This window comes from Cucurbita moschata, unplaced genomic scaffold, assembly GCF_002738365.1.
Source record: "Cucurbita moschata cultivar Rifu unplaced genomic scaffold, Cmos_1.0 Cmo_Scf00018, whole genome shotgun sequence".
Taxonomy (NCBI): Eukaryota; Viridiplantae; Streptophyta; class Magnoliopsida; order Cucurbitales; family Cucurbitaceae; genus Cucurbita; species Cucurbita moschata.
Genome location: NW_019268534.1, coordinates 2,461,379 through 2,480,721, shown reverse-complemented (window position 1 = coordinate 2,480,721; position 19,343 = coordinate 2,461,379). Strand labels below are relative to the sequence as shown.

Below are 19,343 nucleotides of genomic sequence, written 5' to 3'. Positions count from 1 at the left end.
AAAAAAAAAAAAAAAAAAAAAAAAAAAAAAAAAAAAAAAAAAAAAAAAAAAAAAAAAAAAAAAAAAAAAAAAAAAGTCCTTATTTAAAAATTTCAATTTTTTCCTTATATTTCAACATTTTTCAATTTACTAAAATCAGTTGAAAATAAATTTTATTTGGTGAATTAACAAATAATAATAATAATAATAAATAAGGAAAATAACGGAAATAATTTAATTCATTCTCCATGACAAATTTATTATTAAATTATTACTCAATTTTAACATTTACTAAATTTTTTTCCCTATAATACTAATAATGATTAAAAATGTAATTTAGTTTTTTTTTATATTATAATTTAATTTATTAAACACAAAACTAAAATACCATAAATTTATTAAACACTTTTAAAATTGCAGGATGGGCACGGGAACAGGACCTTGGCGTTACCTCAGAACCCAAAGGCTACCCTAAATCAAACCGACCTCCACTTTATAAAAATTACTTAAAAATAATATTATCTTTTTAATAGTTTATATTTTGTATCGTTGTCGCGGTTGGACTTGGACCCTATAAATGTTGCTTCGTTTTTTTTTTGTATTAATAAGGAGTATTAATAAATTTGCTCGTATCCGCCATCATCTTATTATTATTTTCTAATTTAAAATTAATTATGCGTAGCCTTTTAAATTATAAATTATAATAATTTTAAATAAAACATGATATGTTTATATTTAATTAATTTAATGAACTTATATATATATATATATGCGCTAAATAACTAAAAAATAATAAACATGAATTTTCTAATTTTTACTTTTGAAATCAATTTAAACCTAAAAACGAACATGTTAAACCAATTCGTTGGTCAAGTTTGGGCCGTAAGAAGGCAGCAATAAAAGCCCGGCCCAATTAGTGGCCCAAATTCATTGTAGTTTGGGTCTCGGTTCGATTCCAACGGGAGATAGACCTTTGTGAGTCGCAAAGCAAAGCGAATTCCATCTCTTGGCGCGGCCATGGCGTCGTTTGGCTCTCTGAAGAATGCCATCTTCGAAAGAGAAGAGAGAAAACAGTGCGCTCTCTTGTCCTTTAATCTCTCTTAACATGTCCGTAGCTCATTTCCATGGAGGCCTTTGTGTCACTTACTCTTAACCTATTTTCTTCTTTATTCTTGAAAAATTTGCAGGCAGTATCAGGCGCATGTGCGAGGGCTCAATGCTCACGATCGCCGCAAGAAGTTTATGCGTGAGTATGGTGTGATTGCTACTGTGTTATTCAGTGTGTAACTTTTTGTGGAATTAATGAGCATTTGCGAGGGAAACCATTGGAGTTGTGATTGTGGCTTAACTATACGTTGTTTTATTTGAATGTTTTTGGCGTATGATCTTTTATTATATCACGAAGATCTGTTACTAGCACTGGGGGCGATGATTGAATGTTGTTGTTTAGCTTTGAGCTCATTTGGATTTTGTCTATAGCGGTTGCAAATGGGATAGAGTGATAGGAATTGTTAAACACAGTACATTTAGTTAGCTTATAAGGTTATTAGCTGACGGACGGACGTGAAGGATGCTTGCAAATATTGAGCCCCTTATTTGCATATCCTGGAGTCCTAAAGCAAAAGAATGATGAACAGTTTCCCTCACTAAGATGACAGGAGGCTACAATCATCCTAACATTTTGGTGCAAGAGATTTTTCTGTTAGCCTCAAGATTAGTTACTTTTAAATATTTGAATTGTGGATTTGTTGCAGTTCATTTCTACGGGAAAAATCAATCTATTGAAGAGAAATTTCCTATTAAGACTGATCAAGACACCTTGAGGGACGGCTACCAGTTTAATCCCACTATTCTTTCCAATCATGATGGAATGCCATTTTATCATTCATAGAGATGCAAATGATGGAATGCCAAATTAAATAATTAATTAGAATATGAATATATAATCGTTAAATGCAGTTCTAATGAATCCCTATTTTGCATGATTTAGAATGTACACACAATAACTTCATGGTAAAGCATAAGTGCACTCATAATCAATTTGATCATTGTGTGTATTTTCGGTTCCTTGATGATGACTTGTTTATCTACTTGGGCTTGTATGTTAGGTGACATGTCGATTGCTTCCAAGGGACAAGTGGAGATTGATAAGCGTCGATCCACTAGTGGTTATCCGTTCACCATGGCTGGTGAACCTGTTTGTTGGCGTTCAATATTGCAATCCACTATTGAATTGTCTAACACCAAAACAGAGTATATGACAATCACGGTAGCTTTTAAAGAAGCTATTTGGATCCATGATTTGGTTAATGACTTGGGCATTTCTCAATAACACGTAGATGCGTTTTGTGATAACTAGAGTGCTATTTGTTTGTCGAAGAACCAAATCTATTATGCTCATACCAAATATATTAATGTCCGATTTCATTCTATTCAAGAAATTAGCAATGAAGGGGATATTGGTTTATTGAAAATTGGAACGGTTGATAATCCTATGGATATGTTGACAAAAATGATCGCTCGTGAAAAGTTTTAGCATTGTTTAGATTTGATCAAGGTTGGACGGAAGAAATAGCTTGTTGACTTGGTGGCAACCAACCGATTATCTGCTTCGGGATCTTCTGATAAGGTGAAGATTGTTGTAAGTTGTGATGAGGAATAAGTTCATGCATCTTCTACGCATGTAGGGTCATTTATTTTGGTTCGTAAGTCTCATTTATTTGGTTCGTAAGTCTCATTTATTTGGTTCATAAGTCTCATTTATTTGGTTCATAAGTCTCATTTATTTGGTTCATAATCCTTACTAGTTCATCTTTCATTTTGATACATGTATGAGCATTAATGTTGCTAGGATTCATGTACGAGAATTAGTATTGCAATGCCTACATAAAGGCTTGTCTAGCATTGTTTCGAGAGATGGAGTCATTGTCATTTTGTATTTGCCTAGAGGCAATTAGGAGGAACTTTGTAAAATAGACTTTGTAGTGCGAGAGTGTGAGAGATACACTTATAAACACTTTGATTATAGTGATTGGCTACCACCCGTGGATGTAGGAGAATTTCTTCTCTCCGAACCACGTAAATCTTTGTGTCTCTTTGTTTAATTTCTGTTTGTGGCTGTGACTGCAATTACTTTTGCTTCAGCTTCCACTACAACAATTGAGTATCAGAGCACCTTTGATTTGATTGTGGCATTAGGGTACAACACATATAACCATGTACGTATTCATAAACTTTGTTCCTGCTTGGATATGGTTGAATCATTTGCTGTTAGTTTCCCTCACTCCATCATTCCATGCTTACATAACTTATATTTGCATCATCTGTTGTAATGTAATGTAAAAAGCAAGCCACAATTTTCACTGTGATAAAGCTGTTTGTTTGGAATCTGAATCATTCTTCTTATGATTTGTCAAATTGAAATATAACAATTTTCTCACCTCCCCTGTTGTCTTCGTTTAAAATTTTCTATTTTTATAGTCTCGTACTTAGTTTTTTTGCAAGAGTAATTTATCACTGTTTTCTCCCATCTTGTATATTTTGTTGTAGATGCTCAAAGAAGCTTCATTACAAGAGAAAGAAAGAAAATGAGAAACAGTGAAGGATGGAGCAAGAAATGTCCAAAAGGAAGAGGTACCACTCCAAACTTTAAGGTACAGTTTTCTACTAGCTAGATTGGCAAGAGGATCAGGTCGTCTTTTATAACATATCCAACGGGTTGGGTCAGGTCGTCTTTTATAACATATCCAACGGGTTGGGTCAGGTCGTCTTTTATAACATTAGCTAGATTGCAAGTTTAAATATTATTCTCATATCCAACGGGTTGGGTCAGGTCGTCTTTTATAACGTTTCACATCATCAATGAAATTGTTTTTTTATCAAAAAATTAGAAAACCTTTACTTAGTCAGTCTATTGGCGCAGACTCTTTTGCCGTTTCTTTGCAGGAAAGAAGGCTTCAACATCATCAGGGGATCATAAAGCTGATGACAAAAACGACTTTGATGAATATGGGCCTCAAGGCTACACTTCCGGCCTCCACAGGCAGTATTTTCAGGTATTTGCTTCCTTGAAACCTTTTCGAAGACGACAAATGGCAATTTATATCTTAAACATAAAGCATCATGTGCATGTGGTTGATTCCCTAATTGTTTAATTGAGTTGTATTGTTGCCTTGTCGTAATCTATCTACCTTGTTCTGTTGTATGAGCTGTTATGTGCAGCAGGGTTTTTTAGTTCAGAAAATCCATCCACCCAATTGAAACTAGTCAAAAGCTCTAAACCCTCCCATATATTCAATGTTCATGCTCAGATCCCCTTTTGTTCATCGTCACACTCGCTGTCACCACCCACCCTTTTCGACCTCTCTTTCGAGTTTCGACCTTTGTTGCCTTCCTCCCATGGACTTGGACTTAATTGTGGTCACCACCCACCCCTTTCGACCTCTCTTTCAAGTTTCGACTTTTGTTGCCTTCCTCCCATGGACTTGGACTATTGTAATTGTGGTCACCACCCACCCTTTTCAACCTCTCTTTCGAGTTCCGACCTTTGTTGCCTTCCTTCCATGGACTTGGACTATTGTAATTTTTTGAGGATTATTGAAAGAATTATTCTTGCTAATGAAAAGAATCATCATGAGTTTATAACCAAGGAATGCATCTTCATAGATATGAGAAATGGGTATGAGGCCTTCCGAAGAAACTAAACTCCATCATGGGTTTATAACCAAGGAATGCATCTTCATGGATGAGAAATGGGTATGAGGCCTTATGAAGAAACTAAAAGCAAAGTCAGAAGAGTTTATACTAAAAGTGGACAATATCATACAATTGTAGAGTGCTGTGATTCTTAATAAGGTTGTGGGTTGGTGGACGTGGACAATGGGATAATTTCTCTCCGTCCTCTAGTTATATGAATACACGTAGAATAACAAAATTTTATTAATAAAGTCGCTCTGGATGGATCCTTCTAATATGTAGTTTTATTAATATATTTTGACAATTGGTTATGTTGATGTCATTTTGATAGTTAGTGCATTGGGTGGGGTAATAAAAATATTATACAACTTTAATTAAATAAAAGAGCCATATTGGTGAGGCATATGGAAGTTTGAGATTTTCTAAATTAAAAAAAAAAAAGAATATATATATATATATATATATATATTATTATATCTTTAAAATAGTGAAATTCCTTTGAAAAAAACATACGATGCACCAATTAGAAAAATTCTAATTTTTTAATACAAATCCGAGTTCAGAATTGAATGCCTCAGCATAACGCCACGTTGACTTTATCCACTAATTTCATGAAACGTGGCGTCACTTTAGGCACTCACCTTCCTTACGTGGCTCTCATGCATTTGATAGCACTAAGTTTTCGTGCTACCTTATCATAAAGCCACAAACGTCCCACTGACGTTCCCCTAACGGCTCAATACGGCTCCGTCAGTACGTCGTTTAGGGCCTTTTGAAATGGAGTTGACGTGTTATCGTCAGAGGTGGACCTCCAACCTTTTTGATTGTGACACGTAATTGCATTCAGTAGAATCGTACGGCTGTGAACTTCTCACGTCTTCCAAAGATTTCCTTTAATTATTATAATATATATATATATGTAGTTTTAAAATAAGGAAGTTGGGAATGTGTAAAAGGTCTACTCCCATTGGTCACTTTTTGGAGGACAAAATGACCAAACTACCCTTGCTGACATCATTCTCCAAATTAAAATATCTACAAATTGGCCATTTTTGGAATTGTAATTGTCCAACGACCAATAACTATTTTTTTCCACATTTAAAAAATACTTAATAGACCAATATTGGTTGATATTTGAAAACCATATAAAATATAAATTTTATTTTATAATAATATAATATTATTTTTTTAATAGTCCAAACTGATGAAAATATAAATTTCTTTTTAAAATAATTTACTAAATCACAAATTTGGGTATAAAATAGTTCAATTATTGTTTGGAAAATGTAAGAAAATAATGAAATGAAAATATTTTGCAAATAAAAATTTAATTGAACCAAGTATACATAATTAAAAAGAATTAATAGAATAAATCCCTAAAATAATGGAAAGGTTAGTTTCGTCAATTGGTTGGAAAGTCCCACTTCTTTTTGTATTTCTAAAATAAATATCTTTATCCGGTTCTTCCTTAAAGGCGACACAATTGGATTACCAATTGTGTCCTTTGTGAGAAGCAATCATCAAATTTTTTATTTTTATTTTTATTTTTTTAAAATATATTATTATTATTATTATTTTATTTTCTTTACCATAATTTTCATAATAAACTCTTTTAGTTTTAACTTTTTCCTTTTAATTTAATTCAGAATTTAAATGAATTTTTAATGTAAAGCTAAAGAAACATAATCTAAATATTTGAAATAAATATTTTTTTTATTCTTCTATCTATCAATTTATTTACAAAAAAAAAAAAAAAATGGTATTTAAAGAAAACAAATATTACTCGTAAATTTATCAAAATGTATCAATTTTAACCCTAAAATTTTTTATTTCATCAAATTGCATCTCATATTTCGATCCTATAATTTTATTTCAAATATTATAAAAAAAATATTTATCTCGTGGGTTCAATGAATTATAAAACGTATGATAAAATTCTAGAGAAAAACGTCGATAGGGCTATTTTTTTATTTATTGAAATTTATGAATTTTAGAAAAGAAATATTTAAGGGTTAATTTGGTCATTAGTCAATTTTATTTTTATGTAAAAAATTATTTTAATGAAATTAGAGATGATTGTTGGAATTTATGGAGGGAAAGGAATAAATTAACTGTATAAACTACCGTAAATTTATTGACTCTCAGTTCTTTCTTAATTCAATAATTTTTAATTTTAAAGTTTTTGCTCTTCTCATTTTTAATTTCCTTCTCTCTGTCGTATTCCATAGCCACTGCAGCGAGCGAGCGAGGTAGAGAGAGAGAGAGAGAGAGAGAGTCATGGAACTGAGCTAGAAGACCAGAGAGACCTTCAACCTAAAGCTCCCTAGGGTACGATCGTCTCTTTCGTAATCACATCGCAGTTGTAAGTTGTCTTCCTGCAATTGCTGCTGCTTGTTTTTGATTTTGCTGCTTACAATCGGTATTTTGATCGGAGCACGATTTTCATTAAGGCTCCATTTCTCTTGAGGAATTTGTGCTTGTTTTTCATCTAGTAGCGTCGGAATGATAAAGTATAAGAAAAACTGTTGGAATTTTGAGTTTATGAATGAGGAGAACATAACGGAGTTCGATTGCAAAAGTGATTCTGAACTTGTAATCGTCGTCTCGAATAGGCTGAGAAATTGAACTAGCTATCGTCTTGTTGAGTTACTAATTTCGCCATAGTGATTATAAACCTACTGTATTTCGTCTTCTTTTTTTCCTTTTTTATTTCTCGATCTCTAGCTTATTTGCTGCATGCTTTTCGGCAACCGGAGAAAGATCTTTGTAGTGCCTCTGTTTTGGATCTATGGAAATTGCAGCGATTGAAGTAGATTGAAGTAGATTGAAGTTTGTATAGAGTAAATGGAAGCGATAGATGTAGTTTGTAACGAACATCTACTGTATTTAACATGTTATTTTCTCGCCATAATTTAGTATCTCTTATTATATTATCTTGAAGCCCCTGTAATGTATTGTAGATGAGCTATATGAATCTCTGATAAGTTTTTGTCGGTAATCTTCCATCTAGCATGCTGGAGTTTTTCAATGATTTAGGGATGCTAGGAATTCCAGGTTGCTCAGAACTGGGAAATATTGTATCTAATCAAAGTTTATGTGCTCCAATCTTCTGATGAGCTTAATAAGTAAAACACTCGATGTCTCCAAAGTCCTTCTTTAAAGCAGACTCGATTATGTTGAGAATCCCCTGATGCTGCGGTGTGGTATAAGTAGGAGTGAATTATTTTGCTTTTCTGTTCTTTCTAATTTTCGCCCTTTTACGGTGACAGGATAAGTTTTGAACGATGCCATCAAAACCAGAAAATGTAGACCAACAAATAGTTGATGGGTCGAAGTATTTGGTACAATCGACCAAATACTCGGGCGCTTGGTGGAATGGAGTTGGGAACAATACCATCGCAGGTGAAGATGCTACCAAAACAGCTTCTGCAGATTACCTGAACGATACTGTTAGCAGTGGAGGAACGCAGTCACAAGGAAATGGTATAAGATTCATTGCTAAAATTGTTATTAATTCTATATATTTGTCTAAGAATACACAATTTAAGCGATATATTGAACCTGTTCTTGATTCAGATGAAAATATTGGGAAAGAAGTTCAGCATCTCAAGTACATTCCGTTTTCTGCATCCCCACCTGTGGGCGAACGCCTTGATCTAAATTCCCAGATGGAACTTGTTGGCCACTCAATTGTAAGATTTGTCTGTCTATCTCTGAAACCAATGTCTATGAAAAGAAACAAACATGAGTAGTGTGCCTAGATGTTTGACTTTTTAGACTTTGCTTCCCTCTTAGCTGGATACAAAAAGGACTTCAAGTATCTCCATTTGCAGGTTTTGACATCATATCCTTTTTCAGATGCACAATATTGCCAAATGCTGACTTCTAATGGACCACAGTCCACGGTATACTCTGATTTACTAGAATATGTTGGTTTATGATAGAACCGAATAGTTGCAAAGTTGAGGATCAAATCATCAACTTTTAAGATGTTAATTTGATCAACTTTTGAGATGTTAATTGATGTCTTATCCACCGTTTAGATTGACCATTCAGATTGACCATCCCTATGGATGATATATGGTTTAAACAAATTTATATATGAATAGAGGTTTAAACAAATTTATATATGAATAGAGGCTAAATACAACCCTCGCTATCGGGCATTGTCATGTTTGTTTCTTATGTACAGTTCTCTTTGCAAAGAAATTTGCCACCTTGCAATTCCTACGAGGGGCATCATTTTTTTGTACAGACCCTACTTGCCGATCAACTGTTCAAGAATTATGATTATGCTTGATTTTCCTGCAGTTTCCTCATATTTATGGACTTCACCATGCTAGGATGCCTTTACCCCTTGAAATGGAAGAAGAACCCGTTTATGTAAATGCAAAGCAATATCATGGTATCCTGAGGAGAAGACAGTCGCGTGCCAAAGCTGAGCTTGAGAAGAAAGTGATAAAAAGTAGAAAGGTATTACATTTCATCGTAGTTGTATCACATTGTTACTTTTCTGCATACTCTAATCCATTTTGTGCAGCCATATCTTCATGAATCCAGACACCTCCATGCTATGAGACGAGCAAGAGGCAGTGGAGGACGTTTCCTCAATACCAAAAAGCCCAACAATGTTATTTCCAATACAGATAGGGAGGAAGGCATCAATTCTGGTGCAAACCATTCAACAAAACCTGTCAGCGAGGCTGGATCAAAGTACATGGCGGCTGATGAAAATGGAATCAAGGATACGCTTAACGAGGAGGACAAAGAGTTCATGACTCAAAATCTGCAGATAACACGTGCTTTCTTCAACGGAAAATTGAATGGCCATGGCATATCCACTTACACTTCACAACTTGCTGACGTCGAGGGAGGTCATCTCGATCAGCCACATGAAAGCATGCAGGTGAATGGGGCTCCACAGAGGGCCATCCCCATCAATTGAAGGTTTCTTGATGGGCAAATGGGGCTTCTTTTCCAACACTGTTTAACCAGTTTCAGTGCAGAAAACTTGAAGATTCAGTGTATGACTGTTGATTCATGTGAGGCTCTGTTGCTGGTTGGAAGTTGATGGATTTGCCCCCCTTTCTGCTTGGAAGAAAACCGCTTTTGGTGGTGTTTCTCAGGCAATTCATTCTTGGCTTTAGTAGGTGTACTCTGAGATGAGATGGAAGAGGATGAAGAAATGAAGCACACAAAAAAATGTGGTACACCCGCTTCTATTTCTCTCCTCTTCAATTTACCTCTTCTATTACGCATGTAGTTCTAATCCTGAACGTGTCTCAGATAAACAAAAAAAATTTAGTGTGAAGACTCCTGTAACTTAATTTATGTGCATCTGGGTGTTGTATCTATTCAACTTTGTGTGCATGTTTGAGGCTATAATTTTTCATGTTTCTGGACTTACAAGACATTAAATTATGGAACCTCTTTCATCTTCCCTTACTCCGTCTCTCGCACACAATTAAGAGTAGATAGTAAAATCGTTATTACATGTATGACATGTCTAATACGTGCAAAAGATCATTAAAAACAGTAGTTTGCTAGATTCAAGACGATCAAATAAAACCATCTTTTTTCTGTTTCACCCACTGATATAATAAAAGAAGGAACCAGAAAGCCAATATTTCATATTCTGTGAAGAGTAGTTCGTCCATTCATCTGTATATTTGAAAAAATTCGTAAGCAAAAGAGTTCATTAAATCTTGCATAGGAACCTGAAACGAAGCTAATACATAAGAACAGAAGGTGATGGGCATTAAAGAGATTCATTTTTCACTGCAAGACTATGCTTTATATCATCATATTATTCGTAAGTGCAAGTTTTTACTTCAAGGTCCTGGAGGGAGGAGGAAGCACAGTACGTAAGAATTTCGTCACAAGAAAGCAAGCAGAGGTAAAACTATTTCAAGATAAAAGAATACTATATTAAATGCTAACAGTTGTTCGTTTGTCTTCTTCAGGTCCTCTTTCGTCCCGAAAATAACTGTATGGTCAGTCAAAGCCTTTCTTGCTCTTGAAGTTGCTCCTGCTCAGATTGAACGTAAAAGCACGAACCCGAAATAAGGGAATGCCAAAAACTAATAGAGTACTTCTAGTTCTAAGGTAATCCAACCCAACCCAAGAATGGTGAACCTGAAGAGGCACCATCTTGAGGAGACATGTTGAGGACTCGCATCGGAAAGATGAACGGAATCCTAGTTAGAAATGACTTGTCGTTGGGCGACATTTTAGCTAGTGATCGTGAATCTGTGACTAAATAATCCAAAATGACACACATGGCTTTGAATGCAATGCAATGATTTTGACACTAACCTCTGATACAAAGAAGGCATGAAACCCATATGGAACTCTGTGTGGCAATTCAACAACTGCAACGGGCTCAGATGACATGGTTTTGGCATCCACGACATTCACCGCAGATTTTCTGTAGGTAACAATGAAAATTATTGTCCTCCTCTTTAACCAAATAAACTAAATTTGACCCATCACAGGTATTCGGTAAAACTGCCAACTTGCATTCTAATGCAAATTCAAAGGCTGCTGCTACAGGGTTAGTTCAATTCTACAGTGTAACAGCACAAACCAACCACATCTGCTAGGTCCCATTACGTATAACCGTCAGCCTCACGGTTTTAAAACGTATCTGCTAGGAAGAGGTTTCCACACCTTTATAAGGAATGCATCGTTCCCCTCTCCAACCGATGTGAGATCTCACATATAGAGAGTGGGTCGGTATATTCATGAAACGAAAAGGTTATAAGAAAAAGATTAATTAAGAAAATTATAGAACTCCCACTCTGTAACAGCCCAACCCCACCAGTAGCAGATATTGTCCTCTTTGGGCATTCCTTTCAAGGGCTTCCCCTCACGGTTTTAAAACACGTCTACTAGGGAGAGGTTTCCACACCCTTATAAAAAATGTTTCGTTCCCTTCTCTAACCAATAAGGGATCTCAATGTAGAACTAAACTTTCTAAACAGTACGGCATTCGATAACAGCTATTCAGTAATAGGATATCTAAGAAAGCAAACCGCATTCCAGCTACTACTCGTATGATACATATAAATACATATGACACAAAACTAACGATATAATAGAAGAGGAAAACATTTACCCAGTATTCTCATCATGTACGAATAATATTAAGTAGCCATCATCTTCTTCTGAAGTGGTGCCAGGTATACGAGGAACAAAGATAGCTTCAGAACCAAATCTACCAGGTCCAAGGTCATACAGGCCTCGAACATTTCCTCCAACTTCAATCTTCGTTCTTCCAGTTTCACGTTTAGCATGCAGATCAAATTTAGCAATCCCCGTGACTTTTGCAATGCTGTCCAGTGTAGTTCCATATACATATCGTTGCTTCCTGATTGCATAGAGAGTACATCATCAATTCCATGTGATAGGAATCCAGTTCATCAAGGCCAGAAAAACAAAAAGGAACGTGCAAATAAGAAAATGATAACGAGAATCATCCGAATCGCTAACTGCAGTAGATGACGTGCAATGCTGTCACTAAAACACTGTAAATGCAAATTTTGAATGAATGGTATCCCATTTCAAACTGTTAATTACTCGGATATACAAAGGAATAGAACAAAAATTCCCCTACGGCTAATGTTGTTTCTGAAGATGTAATAGCCCAAACCCACCGCTAGGAGATATTGTTTATAAAGGTTTCCAAAAGGTTTCTAAAACGCGTCTGCTAGGAAGAGGTTTTCGCACCCTTATAAAGAATGTTTCGTTCTCCTCCCCAACCGATGTGGGATCTCATAGAAGATGTCTTCTAATGGGGTTCTAGTGCTATAATTAATTGGAAAATTGCAGACGAAAGAGATGTCCTTTAGTTCAAGCTTTTCTTACTCCAAAATTGGATGATCTTTTCATATATCCCCATGGATTTGAGCCGATATTCTTTTACAAATGCTAGAAAAAAAGGGAATTAAAATACCTGCCAGTGTAGCATTCATTCACTCTTGGAAAATCTACAGCAGATTCCGAGAGTTTCCTCTGTGAAGATAAACCAGATTTAAGATTGAATCTCATCTCATACCTGATAGATGGAAAAATAATTAGAAATATCACAGCCACATCAAGAACTTTTCTTCATTTGTAGAAATGGATTAGAGTCCTACAGCTCATTTGAGAAGTTCTCAAGCTTCTCCTTAACAGACCCACTGACCATGTCCAAGTCTGGATTCTCGAGACGGCATGTAATCAAAACTACTTCATCTCCTTCCTCCCAAGCATTAGCTAAGAAGAAGTATACAACATAAATAATGAAAAGAGAAAGAGTAAGACAAATATACAGTCTATTTAATAAGTCAAATAAGCAGATTACAATAATGACTAGAAGGTACAAATTTTCAGGGAAAAAATAAGGTAGAACCCTTCAAAGCTCAGGCCATAAATGAAAAAGACAAATCAAAGAACTAAATCTTGCATCAAGTCCAATTGTAATCATATAAAAGCACCCATACACAACATGAGTAACAGAAAACCTAGTAATTTCCAACAGAAAATGAGTCGAAGAATGATCCATCCGAGGAAATGCTACAAAGATAGAACCAAAGATAAAATCTCTAATTTCCCAATCACATGAATTTTTTCCATGACCACTCGTTGAAGTACTCGTAATGAAATCGATATTTAAGATTGTAATTTAGCAATTCATAACACAAATGGATCAGCATGCCAGAAATATTTCTTGCTTTCAAAGACATGGGTAGCACAAGTACTCACCATTATGAAATATAAAACAATTTGGAAGCTCAAACCATCGCATAAGCAAGTCATCTTTTGCATATCGTGGAAGCACACCAAACCTAGCTTTTTTTGTAGCATCAAATGTGAAAATTAACTTATTTTCTTTCACCATTTCCTGAAAGTTAACAAGTTGTTAATTATAATATGACCAACCATAAGATTAAGACGTTCAGGATTTAACCACCATGATGCAAATAAATGAATTGGAATCCAATAAAACAACATATGTATGAACAGTCTATCTAACTGAAGAGAAGTATAAGACGGAAATAAAAGTTGAAAGTCCTTCATATGAATAAAGATGAATAAAAAAATCCTCAAAATTCCCCCGGCACGATTAAAGGAGTCATTTCCGTTTAGTCACATTTGGTTCTTTAGAGAGATTTTTCAGGATAACTTGGATTCCTTTTCTTTACGTCGTCCTTTAACTATTTCTAAATTTGAGTGGAAATACCTTTCCAAGAATGAATTGATTCTCATACGAGATTATTGAAGGGAAATTTACTTTTCTATGTTGTGTACATTCCTTTTGCTTTCTTATAATACCATTGGCAGGAAATGGAACACGGGGGTGAATTTGTAAAAGCAAACTATGGGAATGTTGGTAGCATCAGATGGTGCAGGCCAGCCTATCATAAGATAACAACATACATAGAAATTACAAATGGAAAAAAAGAAGGGGAAAGACACCAATTTCCTGAACTTGAGTTTGGGAGATGAGGCTGGCTTCAATGATTTATGCCACTAGTTATGTCTTGGCTTGTTTACATACAATGGATTACTTCGTAATTCAGTAGCATGAGTTATCAGGATTTACAATATAAAGTTAATGACAAAATATTTTAAATAAGTGCCATACCTTTGGTTTAAAATATAAAGGAAGATCCATGAAAATTGCATAATTTTCAGTAATCGCAAAGTCGTGCATCATGACTGGGTTTGGAATTGTGATTGGTACTGGGTCATGCATGAGGCCATCCTTGGAAATAACTCTGTAAGTAACATATGGTGGTGTATGGGAATAACCAAATGTAAACATTTCGCCTGCATGCAGGAAACTGATCAGCACAGATTACTTCATATTTCAACAAATTTAGTGGTTGTCTTTTGGGATGCTTATACCAGTGACTGGATCAACCTTTGGATGAGCAGTGAAGGAGTGCGTTAATCTCTTGTCATAATCCAGCAGACCAAGTGTCTGTAAATCTCCATCCTCCAACACTTTTATAACATCTACATTACACAAAACCGGCTACTCAACAATTTTTTCCTTCTATATCCGTTATTCAGTGGGGATTGGGGGAGGACAATTGAGGCGACCTTTCCTTCGTCATCAAGATCTTTAGACTGACATTTGAGGAGACGATATCTGAACTTGATAGAGAGAAGGTAAACTTACAAGGTTTATCTGCCTCCGAAAGTGCTAGCAGCTTCCCATGGTGATATATGAGAGCCGTGTTACCTAGAAAAGTTATTGATAATCAGCTTCAGACAATCAAAACTTAAGTTCCATGCAAAGGAAAGCAGTAAAATCAGCTAATGCATATTTGCATCATATTATAAAATAGAGACGCCTATATTATATCAGCTAAAGGATTAAGCTTGAGCTTTTCGGGATACCCCGCTCGAGTATATCTCCATTATATGGAGGATTTCACAACGTCAAAAATGATAAATATCATGCACAAAATTTAACACTGGTGGCACTCCAAAACCTAATCATGGAGTCGCGACGAGGATAACAACAAACAAAAAAAAATTAAAAAAAAAGAAAAAAGAAAAAGAAATCCTACCTGTTCCAGTTCCATATGATACATCCAACACTTTTAACTTTGCTCTCAGAATTTGCATGTTAACCATTACTAACCCAAAGAACCCTTTCAGATCACCAATCTGGAAATGACAACAAAAGTTAACAGCAGTCAATTAAACTTTTCAAGTTCATCACTCCTGAAACTAATTATACAATATCCTACATTATGGCATGAGGTAAAACAAAGAAGCCAATAACAGTAAAGAATTAATATGTCAATATACGCTCATTACGTCTCCTATATTTAAGATGGTATCCCAACAGGTAAACTCTAACCATCTCTAAAACCCTAAAATCCTTAGCCGCCATGGCTGCCACCATTTTTTATTGGTGCACTCTACAACCAGCATCCGTGTCTTCGTTTTTCTGTGATCCCAACTCAATAAATTCCACAACCAAACTCACTTCGACATACTAGGCGAACAAAATAGCTGTATACCTTCATGAATTTAGCACCTCCAAAATATTCTTCTTGTTTAAGTCGTGATGTCCTCACATAACGGGAAACATATGTTGCTTTTCCATCTTTAATGCGCAATCCATGAATCATGCTGCAAAAGAAATATCAATAATATTTTAAAGCCAGGCAATATGTAAAACAGAAGGAAAAAATCAAATATAATAGCTAAATGGATATCATGTTTCAAACAGAACTATGTTCTCAACGACTTGGATATATCTTGAATGAGATTTAAAGTTCTGACAGGACTACCCTGATTTTATAGTTCCCAGATTATAACAAAATAATGAAAATGTTTCGGGATAAGACTTTGGGAATGCAAAAAGGATTTATGATTAGGAGTCATACTACAAGAAGGCCTACTTGTTCAAGAATCATGAGAAGAGAACATCGTTAGTTACAGTTTACAGAGTTATAAAATGGTACTCCAAAAACCCTTCAAAATTTTGTGAATAACGTTACCCCGAACGACATTCCACAGGGAAATAACAAATTTTATACCGTGGGACAAAAATTGAGGCATTCAATTCAAAACTCACATTAAGGAATGAATCCATCACATTTAGGATTGTAACAGTGTTCACTTGTGGAAATTAATCAAGTTCCAGAAACATAAACGAATGTAATCTTTAAGTAAGCTGCAAGTGAATAATGGGATGATTCAGGAAGTAGAAGGTGACATACCCATCTCCATCGAACCTGCACGTGCGAAAAAAACACAAATAAGGAACATTTCATCTAACCAAGCACTAAAGATTTGCACAAAATTGCTTAAGATTTAACAAGCCATACCAATGGTAACCAGCAACGGGGCTAAACTTCGGATTCGGCCCCACCCTAACAAACTCTCCATTTAAGCATTCCTGTAAGTTTATAATACATTCCGCATTAGAGGAAGCAAAATAAGGAATAATGACATCCCATGTATAGAAAAAAAAATAACATACAGCTCAAAAACAAAGAATTAATCTAGCACAAACATATACAAATGAACAAAAGGCTACTTCAAAAGCCTCCTCTTACACTATCCTGCAGCATAGAACATCAATTCTTCTAACTCCATATCAAGCGAATTTGTAATTTCTTTCAAGGGTATCAGTTCATTGTTTTCAGATTATCTAATCAACTTCTATGTTTTCTCAAATCATCTAACCAAATTTACGTCGTACCCTCCTGGATATGCAGTCGTACCAATTCGGATAGTATAATTGGATTGAGTTAAAACAGGAAACAAGAACTTAAAGACTTGGACTCAAATTTCATATGAGGCCTCTCTTTTCTCAACTGATTAACCATCGGTATATGGATTTCAACTGTATTGAGGCCTGCCATAACCAGAGGACTTGCCATATTTGATTTGAATCTAAGATTGAATTTAAACACTTGCAAAATATGAAGCATTAGCAGTCTTCAGAACAAATCAGTCTAAAGAATCAACAGCAATATGCATAAACAAAAACCAATCGGTACAGGGTTCCTCACTCCTATTACCATAGAAAGATTCTTCCTGGAAGATATCCTTTAAGAAAGTCACTGACAAACACCACATCAATAAGCAGATTACAATTGCCCTAGGAGACATCGAACTCACCGGAAGATATCCTTTGACAGGGAGATCGGTAATCGGCGGAGTCTCATCACCAACCGGAGCGAAATTACCGGAAAGATAATGCTGAGGCTTTGAAGAATCATACATAAGCTTCACAAACAGCTTCTCCAACAAATCGGTCACCTTCGATGCCAGCCCTTTACTTGGCTTCGGATTCACCTCCACCAACGACCCTCCAACAACTCCGCCATTAAGCCTCTGCTTCTCCTCCGCCATTCTCAGTCTCCGTCACAGGATGGCGAGTGGACTGTATTGAGAACAGAGAAAATCGGTTCCGTCTTCAAATAATCGATGAAATTGAGGCCTGTGGGTGAAAGTACAGCCACGTAACGATGCTGATCATCATTTCGTTGAAATTCTTTCCACTACCATACAATCTTCCTCGATTCACACACAAAACAAATTTATATCATCTCGATTTCTATTATGTGCCTTATTATTTCAGGTAATCACTATTTAACCTATTTAATTCACATTATATTGAGTTATTAGTGATAATTTAAGCCAACCTTTCAAATAATTAATATTTATATTTTTTAATCAATCAAGTTTGAATTTTCAACATAATTCAACAAAAAATAAATAAATAATCGATTCGACTAACAAACTGCAGCATATCGTTTTCATTGCTGTATAATAATTAAATAGCAATTTTAAAATATATATATTATATATATAATATTTTATTCATAGTATATAGTTCAATACATAGGAAACGGAGTTTTGTATTTTGTTACATGTGTATATGTATAAACTATAGTTTCGTTAATATCTATATTTAATTTTCACATTTAAAATTTAAAAATGCTACAAATTGACATTCATTTTTTTTTCTCTCTTTTTTGAGATTTATTATTTAAAGGTTTATGTTTTAACATATATAGTAGAGTTGCATGCGCATCGAATTTGGAGAATTTTTTAGATTTGGATTTATGGAGTGTCTAACTCGTCTAATAAGAGTGTACATGATCCGGGTTGGGTTGAGTTGAGAGATTTTTTTTTTATCCAATCCAACCCTCTATTTTCGGGTTGGGTTCGGATTAGGTTGTGGAGTTGTCAAAAAAAAAAATTTAAGTTTTATTTATCCACCATTTATAATTATTCGGAATCTTAGATAAAATATATTAAAAGTTTGCAAACAAACAGATCTATAATTATTCACATTAAAAAAATTAATAAAAAACAAGTGAAAATTGTAACATAATTTATATATTTTTATTTGGCTCGGGCCAACTCTATGGTTTTATCTACGAACCCGAAACCGAACCAATTCAGTCCGAGTTCAGAAAAATGAACTAAATCCTACCTGAAATGCTAATTCAACCCAACCTGACTCTTATAGTTTGGGTTGGGTTGGTCCGGGTTGTCGGGTTGTTGGGTTGAATGTACACTCCTATCGTCTAACTCGAATCTAGCGGGCAACCCAACCCAACCCAACTCAACCCAACTCAATTTTCACAATCACGAGCCAAGTTTGGGTCAATTCACTAGTGAGAGGCTTTTCCACGTTCACCATTAGAGTAAGACGATCCTTTAGGTTGAAACAAGAGAGAGGGGAAAGTTCAACATGTACTAGGTTCAAGCATCAGAAGAGAGGGAAAAGTTGGAGGCTAGCGGCCGAAAAGGACAAAAGTGTCCAAAATTCTAAACCGAATCAACTCGATCGATTTTTAAAATTTCTAAATCAAACCAAACTGAAGACATATTCGACCCAAATATTCAAGTTAGTAATAATTAACGTAACGTGCCCTCTTCAAAAGTCTCGAGATAGTTTCAATCGTCACGAAAGAAAATCGACGAATTCTCGAGAAGTCGAAACGTGACAACACAAGACCCAAAAGTAGTTGTCATAAGCCCCATGCCCTTTAGCTCATTAAAAGCACAGCCACGCCAAGTTTGTAAGTTATGGGTCTTCTCTTCTTCTTTGACCCAACCACGCAAGTTCCCATTTTTCACCCATACTTTGTCACTTTCCCCTAACTTACCCAACATACCCTCCAACCTCTCTTTCAAACTCT

The 19,343-nt window shown here is 35.2% G+C and overlaps 4 protein-coding genes across 16 annotated transcripts in view; 3 read left to right on the top strand and 1 right to left on the bottom strand.

The window, feature by feature from the left end:
- Positions 1-475, top strand: part of LOC111456521 (protein DETOXIFICATION 43-like) — a 6,087-nt gene extending 5,612 nt beyond the window's left edge. For all 3 annotated transcript variants that reach the window (XM_023098413.1, XM_023098411.1, XM_023098412.1), the window contains exon 13: positions 400-475. In XM_023098413.1, coding sequence (XP_022954181.1) covers positions 400-454 — 55 coding nt within the window. In that variant the 3' untranslated portion in view covers positions 455-475. The remainder of the gene's footprint in view (positions 1-399) is intronic.
- Positions 476-780: 305 nt separating this feature from the next.
- On the top strand, positions 781-4,895 carry LOC111455861. 8 transcript variants are annotated; one of them, XR_002712646.1, is made up of 5 exons: positions 781-1,052; positions 1,167-2,608; positions 3,124-3,197; positions 3,529-3,632; positions 3,925-4,226. XR_002712646.1 is itself a non-coding variant. In XM_023097488.1 (5 exons), the coding sequence occupies exons 1-5, from the start codon at positions 997-999 to the stop codon at positions 4,648-4,650; spliced, it is 324 nt and encodes a 107-aa protein (XP_022953256.1). In that variant the 5' UTR covers positions 781-996; the 3' UTR covers positions 4,651-4,895. The 8 variants fall into 8 exon arrangements, 4 of the variants coding, with proteins under 4 accessions (XP_022953256.1, XP_022953254.1, XP_022953257.1 ...); XM_023097488.1 differs by lacking the exon at positions 3,124-3,197 and adding an exon at positions 4,645-4,895 and having other exon boundaries at positions 1,167-1,234; positions 3,529-3,612; positions 3,925-4,034; XR_002712644.1 differs by lacking the exon at positions 3,124-3,197.
- A 1,974-nt stretch (positions 4,896-6,869) lies between these two features.
- Positions 6,870-10,114, top strand: LOC111456068 (nuclear transcription factor Y subunit A-4-like). 3 transcript variants are annotated; one of them, XM_023097798.1, is made up of 6 exons: positions 6,870-7,002; positions 7,944-8,157; positions 8,251-8,366; positions 8,508-8,579; positions 8,986-9,147; positions 9,215-10,114. In XM_023097798.1, the coding sequence occupies exons 2-6, from the start codon at positions 7,959-7,961 to the stop codon at positions 9,617-9,619; spliced, it is 954 nt and encodes a 317-aa protein (XP_022953566.1). In that variant the 5' UTR covers positions 6,870-7,002; positions 7,944-7,958; the 3' UTR covers positions 9,620-10,114. The 3 variants fall into 3 exon arrangements, with proteins under 3 accessions (XP_022953566.1, XP_022953565.1, XP_022953567.1); XM_023097797.1 differs by having other exon boundaries at positions 6,870-7,036; XM_023097799.1 differs by lacking the exon at positions 8,508-8,579 and having other exon boundaries at positions 6,870-7,036.
- Positions 10,115-10,426: 312 nt separating this feature from the next.
- LOC111456066 (carotenoid 9,10(9',10')-cleavage dioxygenase 1) lies at positions 10,427-17,687 on the bottom strand. 2 transcript variants are annotated; one of them, XM_023097795.1, is made up of 14 exons: positions 17,308-17,687; positions 16,509-16,579; positions 16,401-16,415; positions 15,696-15,807; positions 15,237-15,336; positions 14,843-14,905; positions 14,566-14,676; positions 14,303-14,487; positions 13,420-13,558; positions 12,813-12,930; positions 12,629-12,730; positions 11,792-12,043; positions 10,990-11,101; positions 10,427-10,702 (listed from the first exon to the last, which is right to left on the bottom strand). In XM_023097795.1, exons 1-14 carry the CDS (start codon positions 17,539-17,541, stop codon positions 10,673-10,675), a joined length of 1,644 nt encoding a protein of 547 aa, XP_022953563.1. In that variant the 5' UTR covers positions 17,542-17,687; the 3' UTR covers positions 10,427-10,672. The 2 variants fall into 2 exon arrangements, with proteins under 2 accessions (XP_022953563.1, XP_022953564.1); XM_023097796.1 differs by lacking the exons at positions 16,401-16,415; positions 16,509-16,579; positions 17,308-17,687 and adding an exon at positions 16,256-16,278.
- Positions 17,688-19,343: the final 1,656 nt, after the last annotated feature.

Excerpts from the sequence above, each read along its gene's own strand:
- LOC111455861 (XM_023097486.1), top strand. The coding sequence starts at position 997 with ATGGCGTCGTTTGGCTCTCTGAAGAATGCCATCTTCGAAAGAGAAGAG. Across the intron at positions 1,053-1,166 it reads GAAAGAGAAGAGAGAAAACA|GCAGTATCAGGCGCATGTGC; the intron begins GTGCGCTCTCTT and ends AAAAATTTGCAG. Across the intron at positions 3,613-3,924 it reads GAAATGTCCAAAAGGAAGAG|GAAAGAAGGCTTCAACATCA; the intron begins GTACCACTCCAA and ends GTTTCTTTGCAG.
- LOC111456066 (XM_023097795.1), bottom strand. The coding sequence starts at position 17,541 with ATGGCGGAGGAGAAGCAGAGGCTTAATGGCGGAGTTGTTGGAGGGTCG. Across the intron at positions 16,580-17,307 it reads CTGTCAAAGGATATCTTCCG|GAATGCTTAAATGGAGAGTT; the intron begins GTGAGTTCGATG and ends ATAAACTTACAG. Across the intron at positions 12,044-12,628 it reads AATGAATGCTACACTGGCAG|GAAGCAACGATATGTATATG; the intron begins GTATTTTAATTC and ends CTATGCAATCAG.
- LOC111456068 (XM_023097798.1), top strand. The coding sequence starts at position 7,959 with ATGCCATCAAAACCAGAAAATGTAGACCAACAAATAGTTGATGGGTCG. Across the intron at positions 8,158-8,250 it reads AACGCAGTCACAAGGAAATG|ATGAAAATATTGGGAAAGAA; the intron begins GTATAAGATTCA and ends TTCTTGATTCAG. Across the intron at positions 9,148-9,214 it reads AAGTGATAAAAAGTAGAAAG|CCATATCTTCATGAATCCAG; the intron begins GTATTACATTTC and ends CATTTTGTGCAG.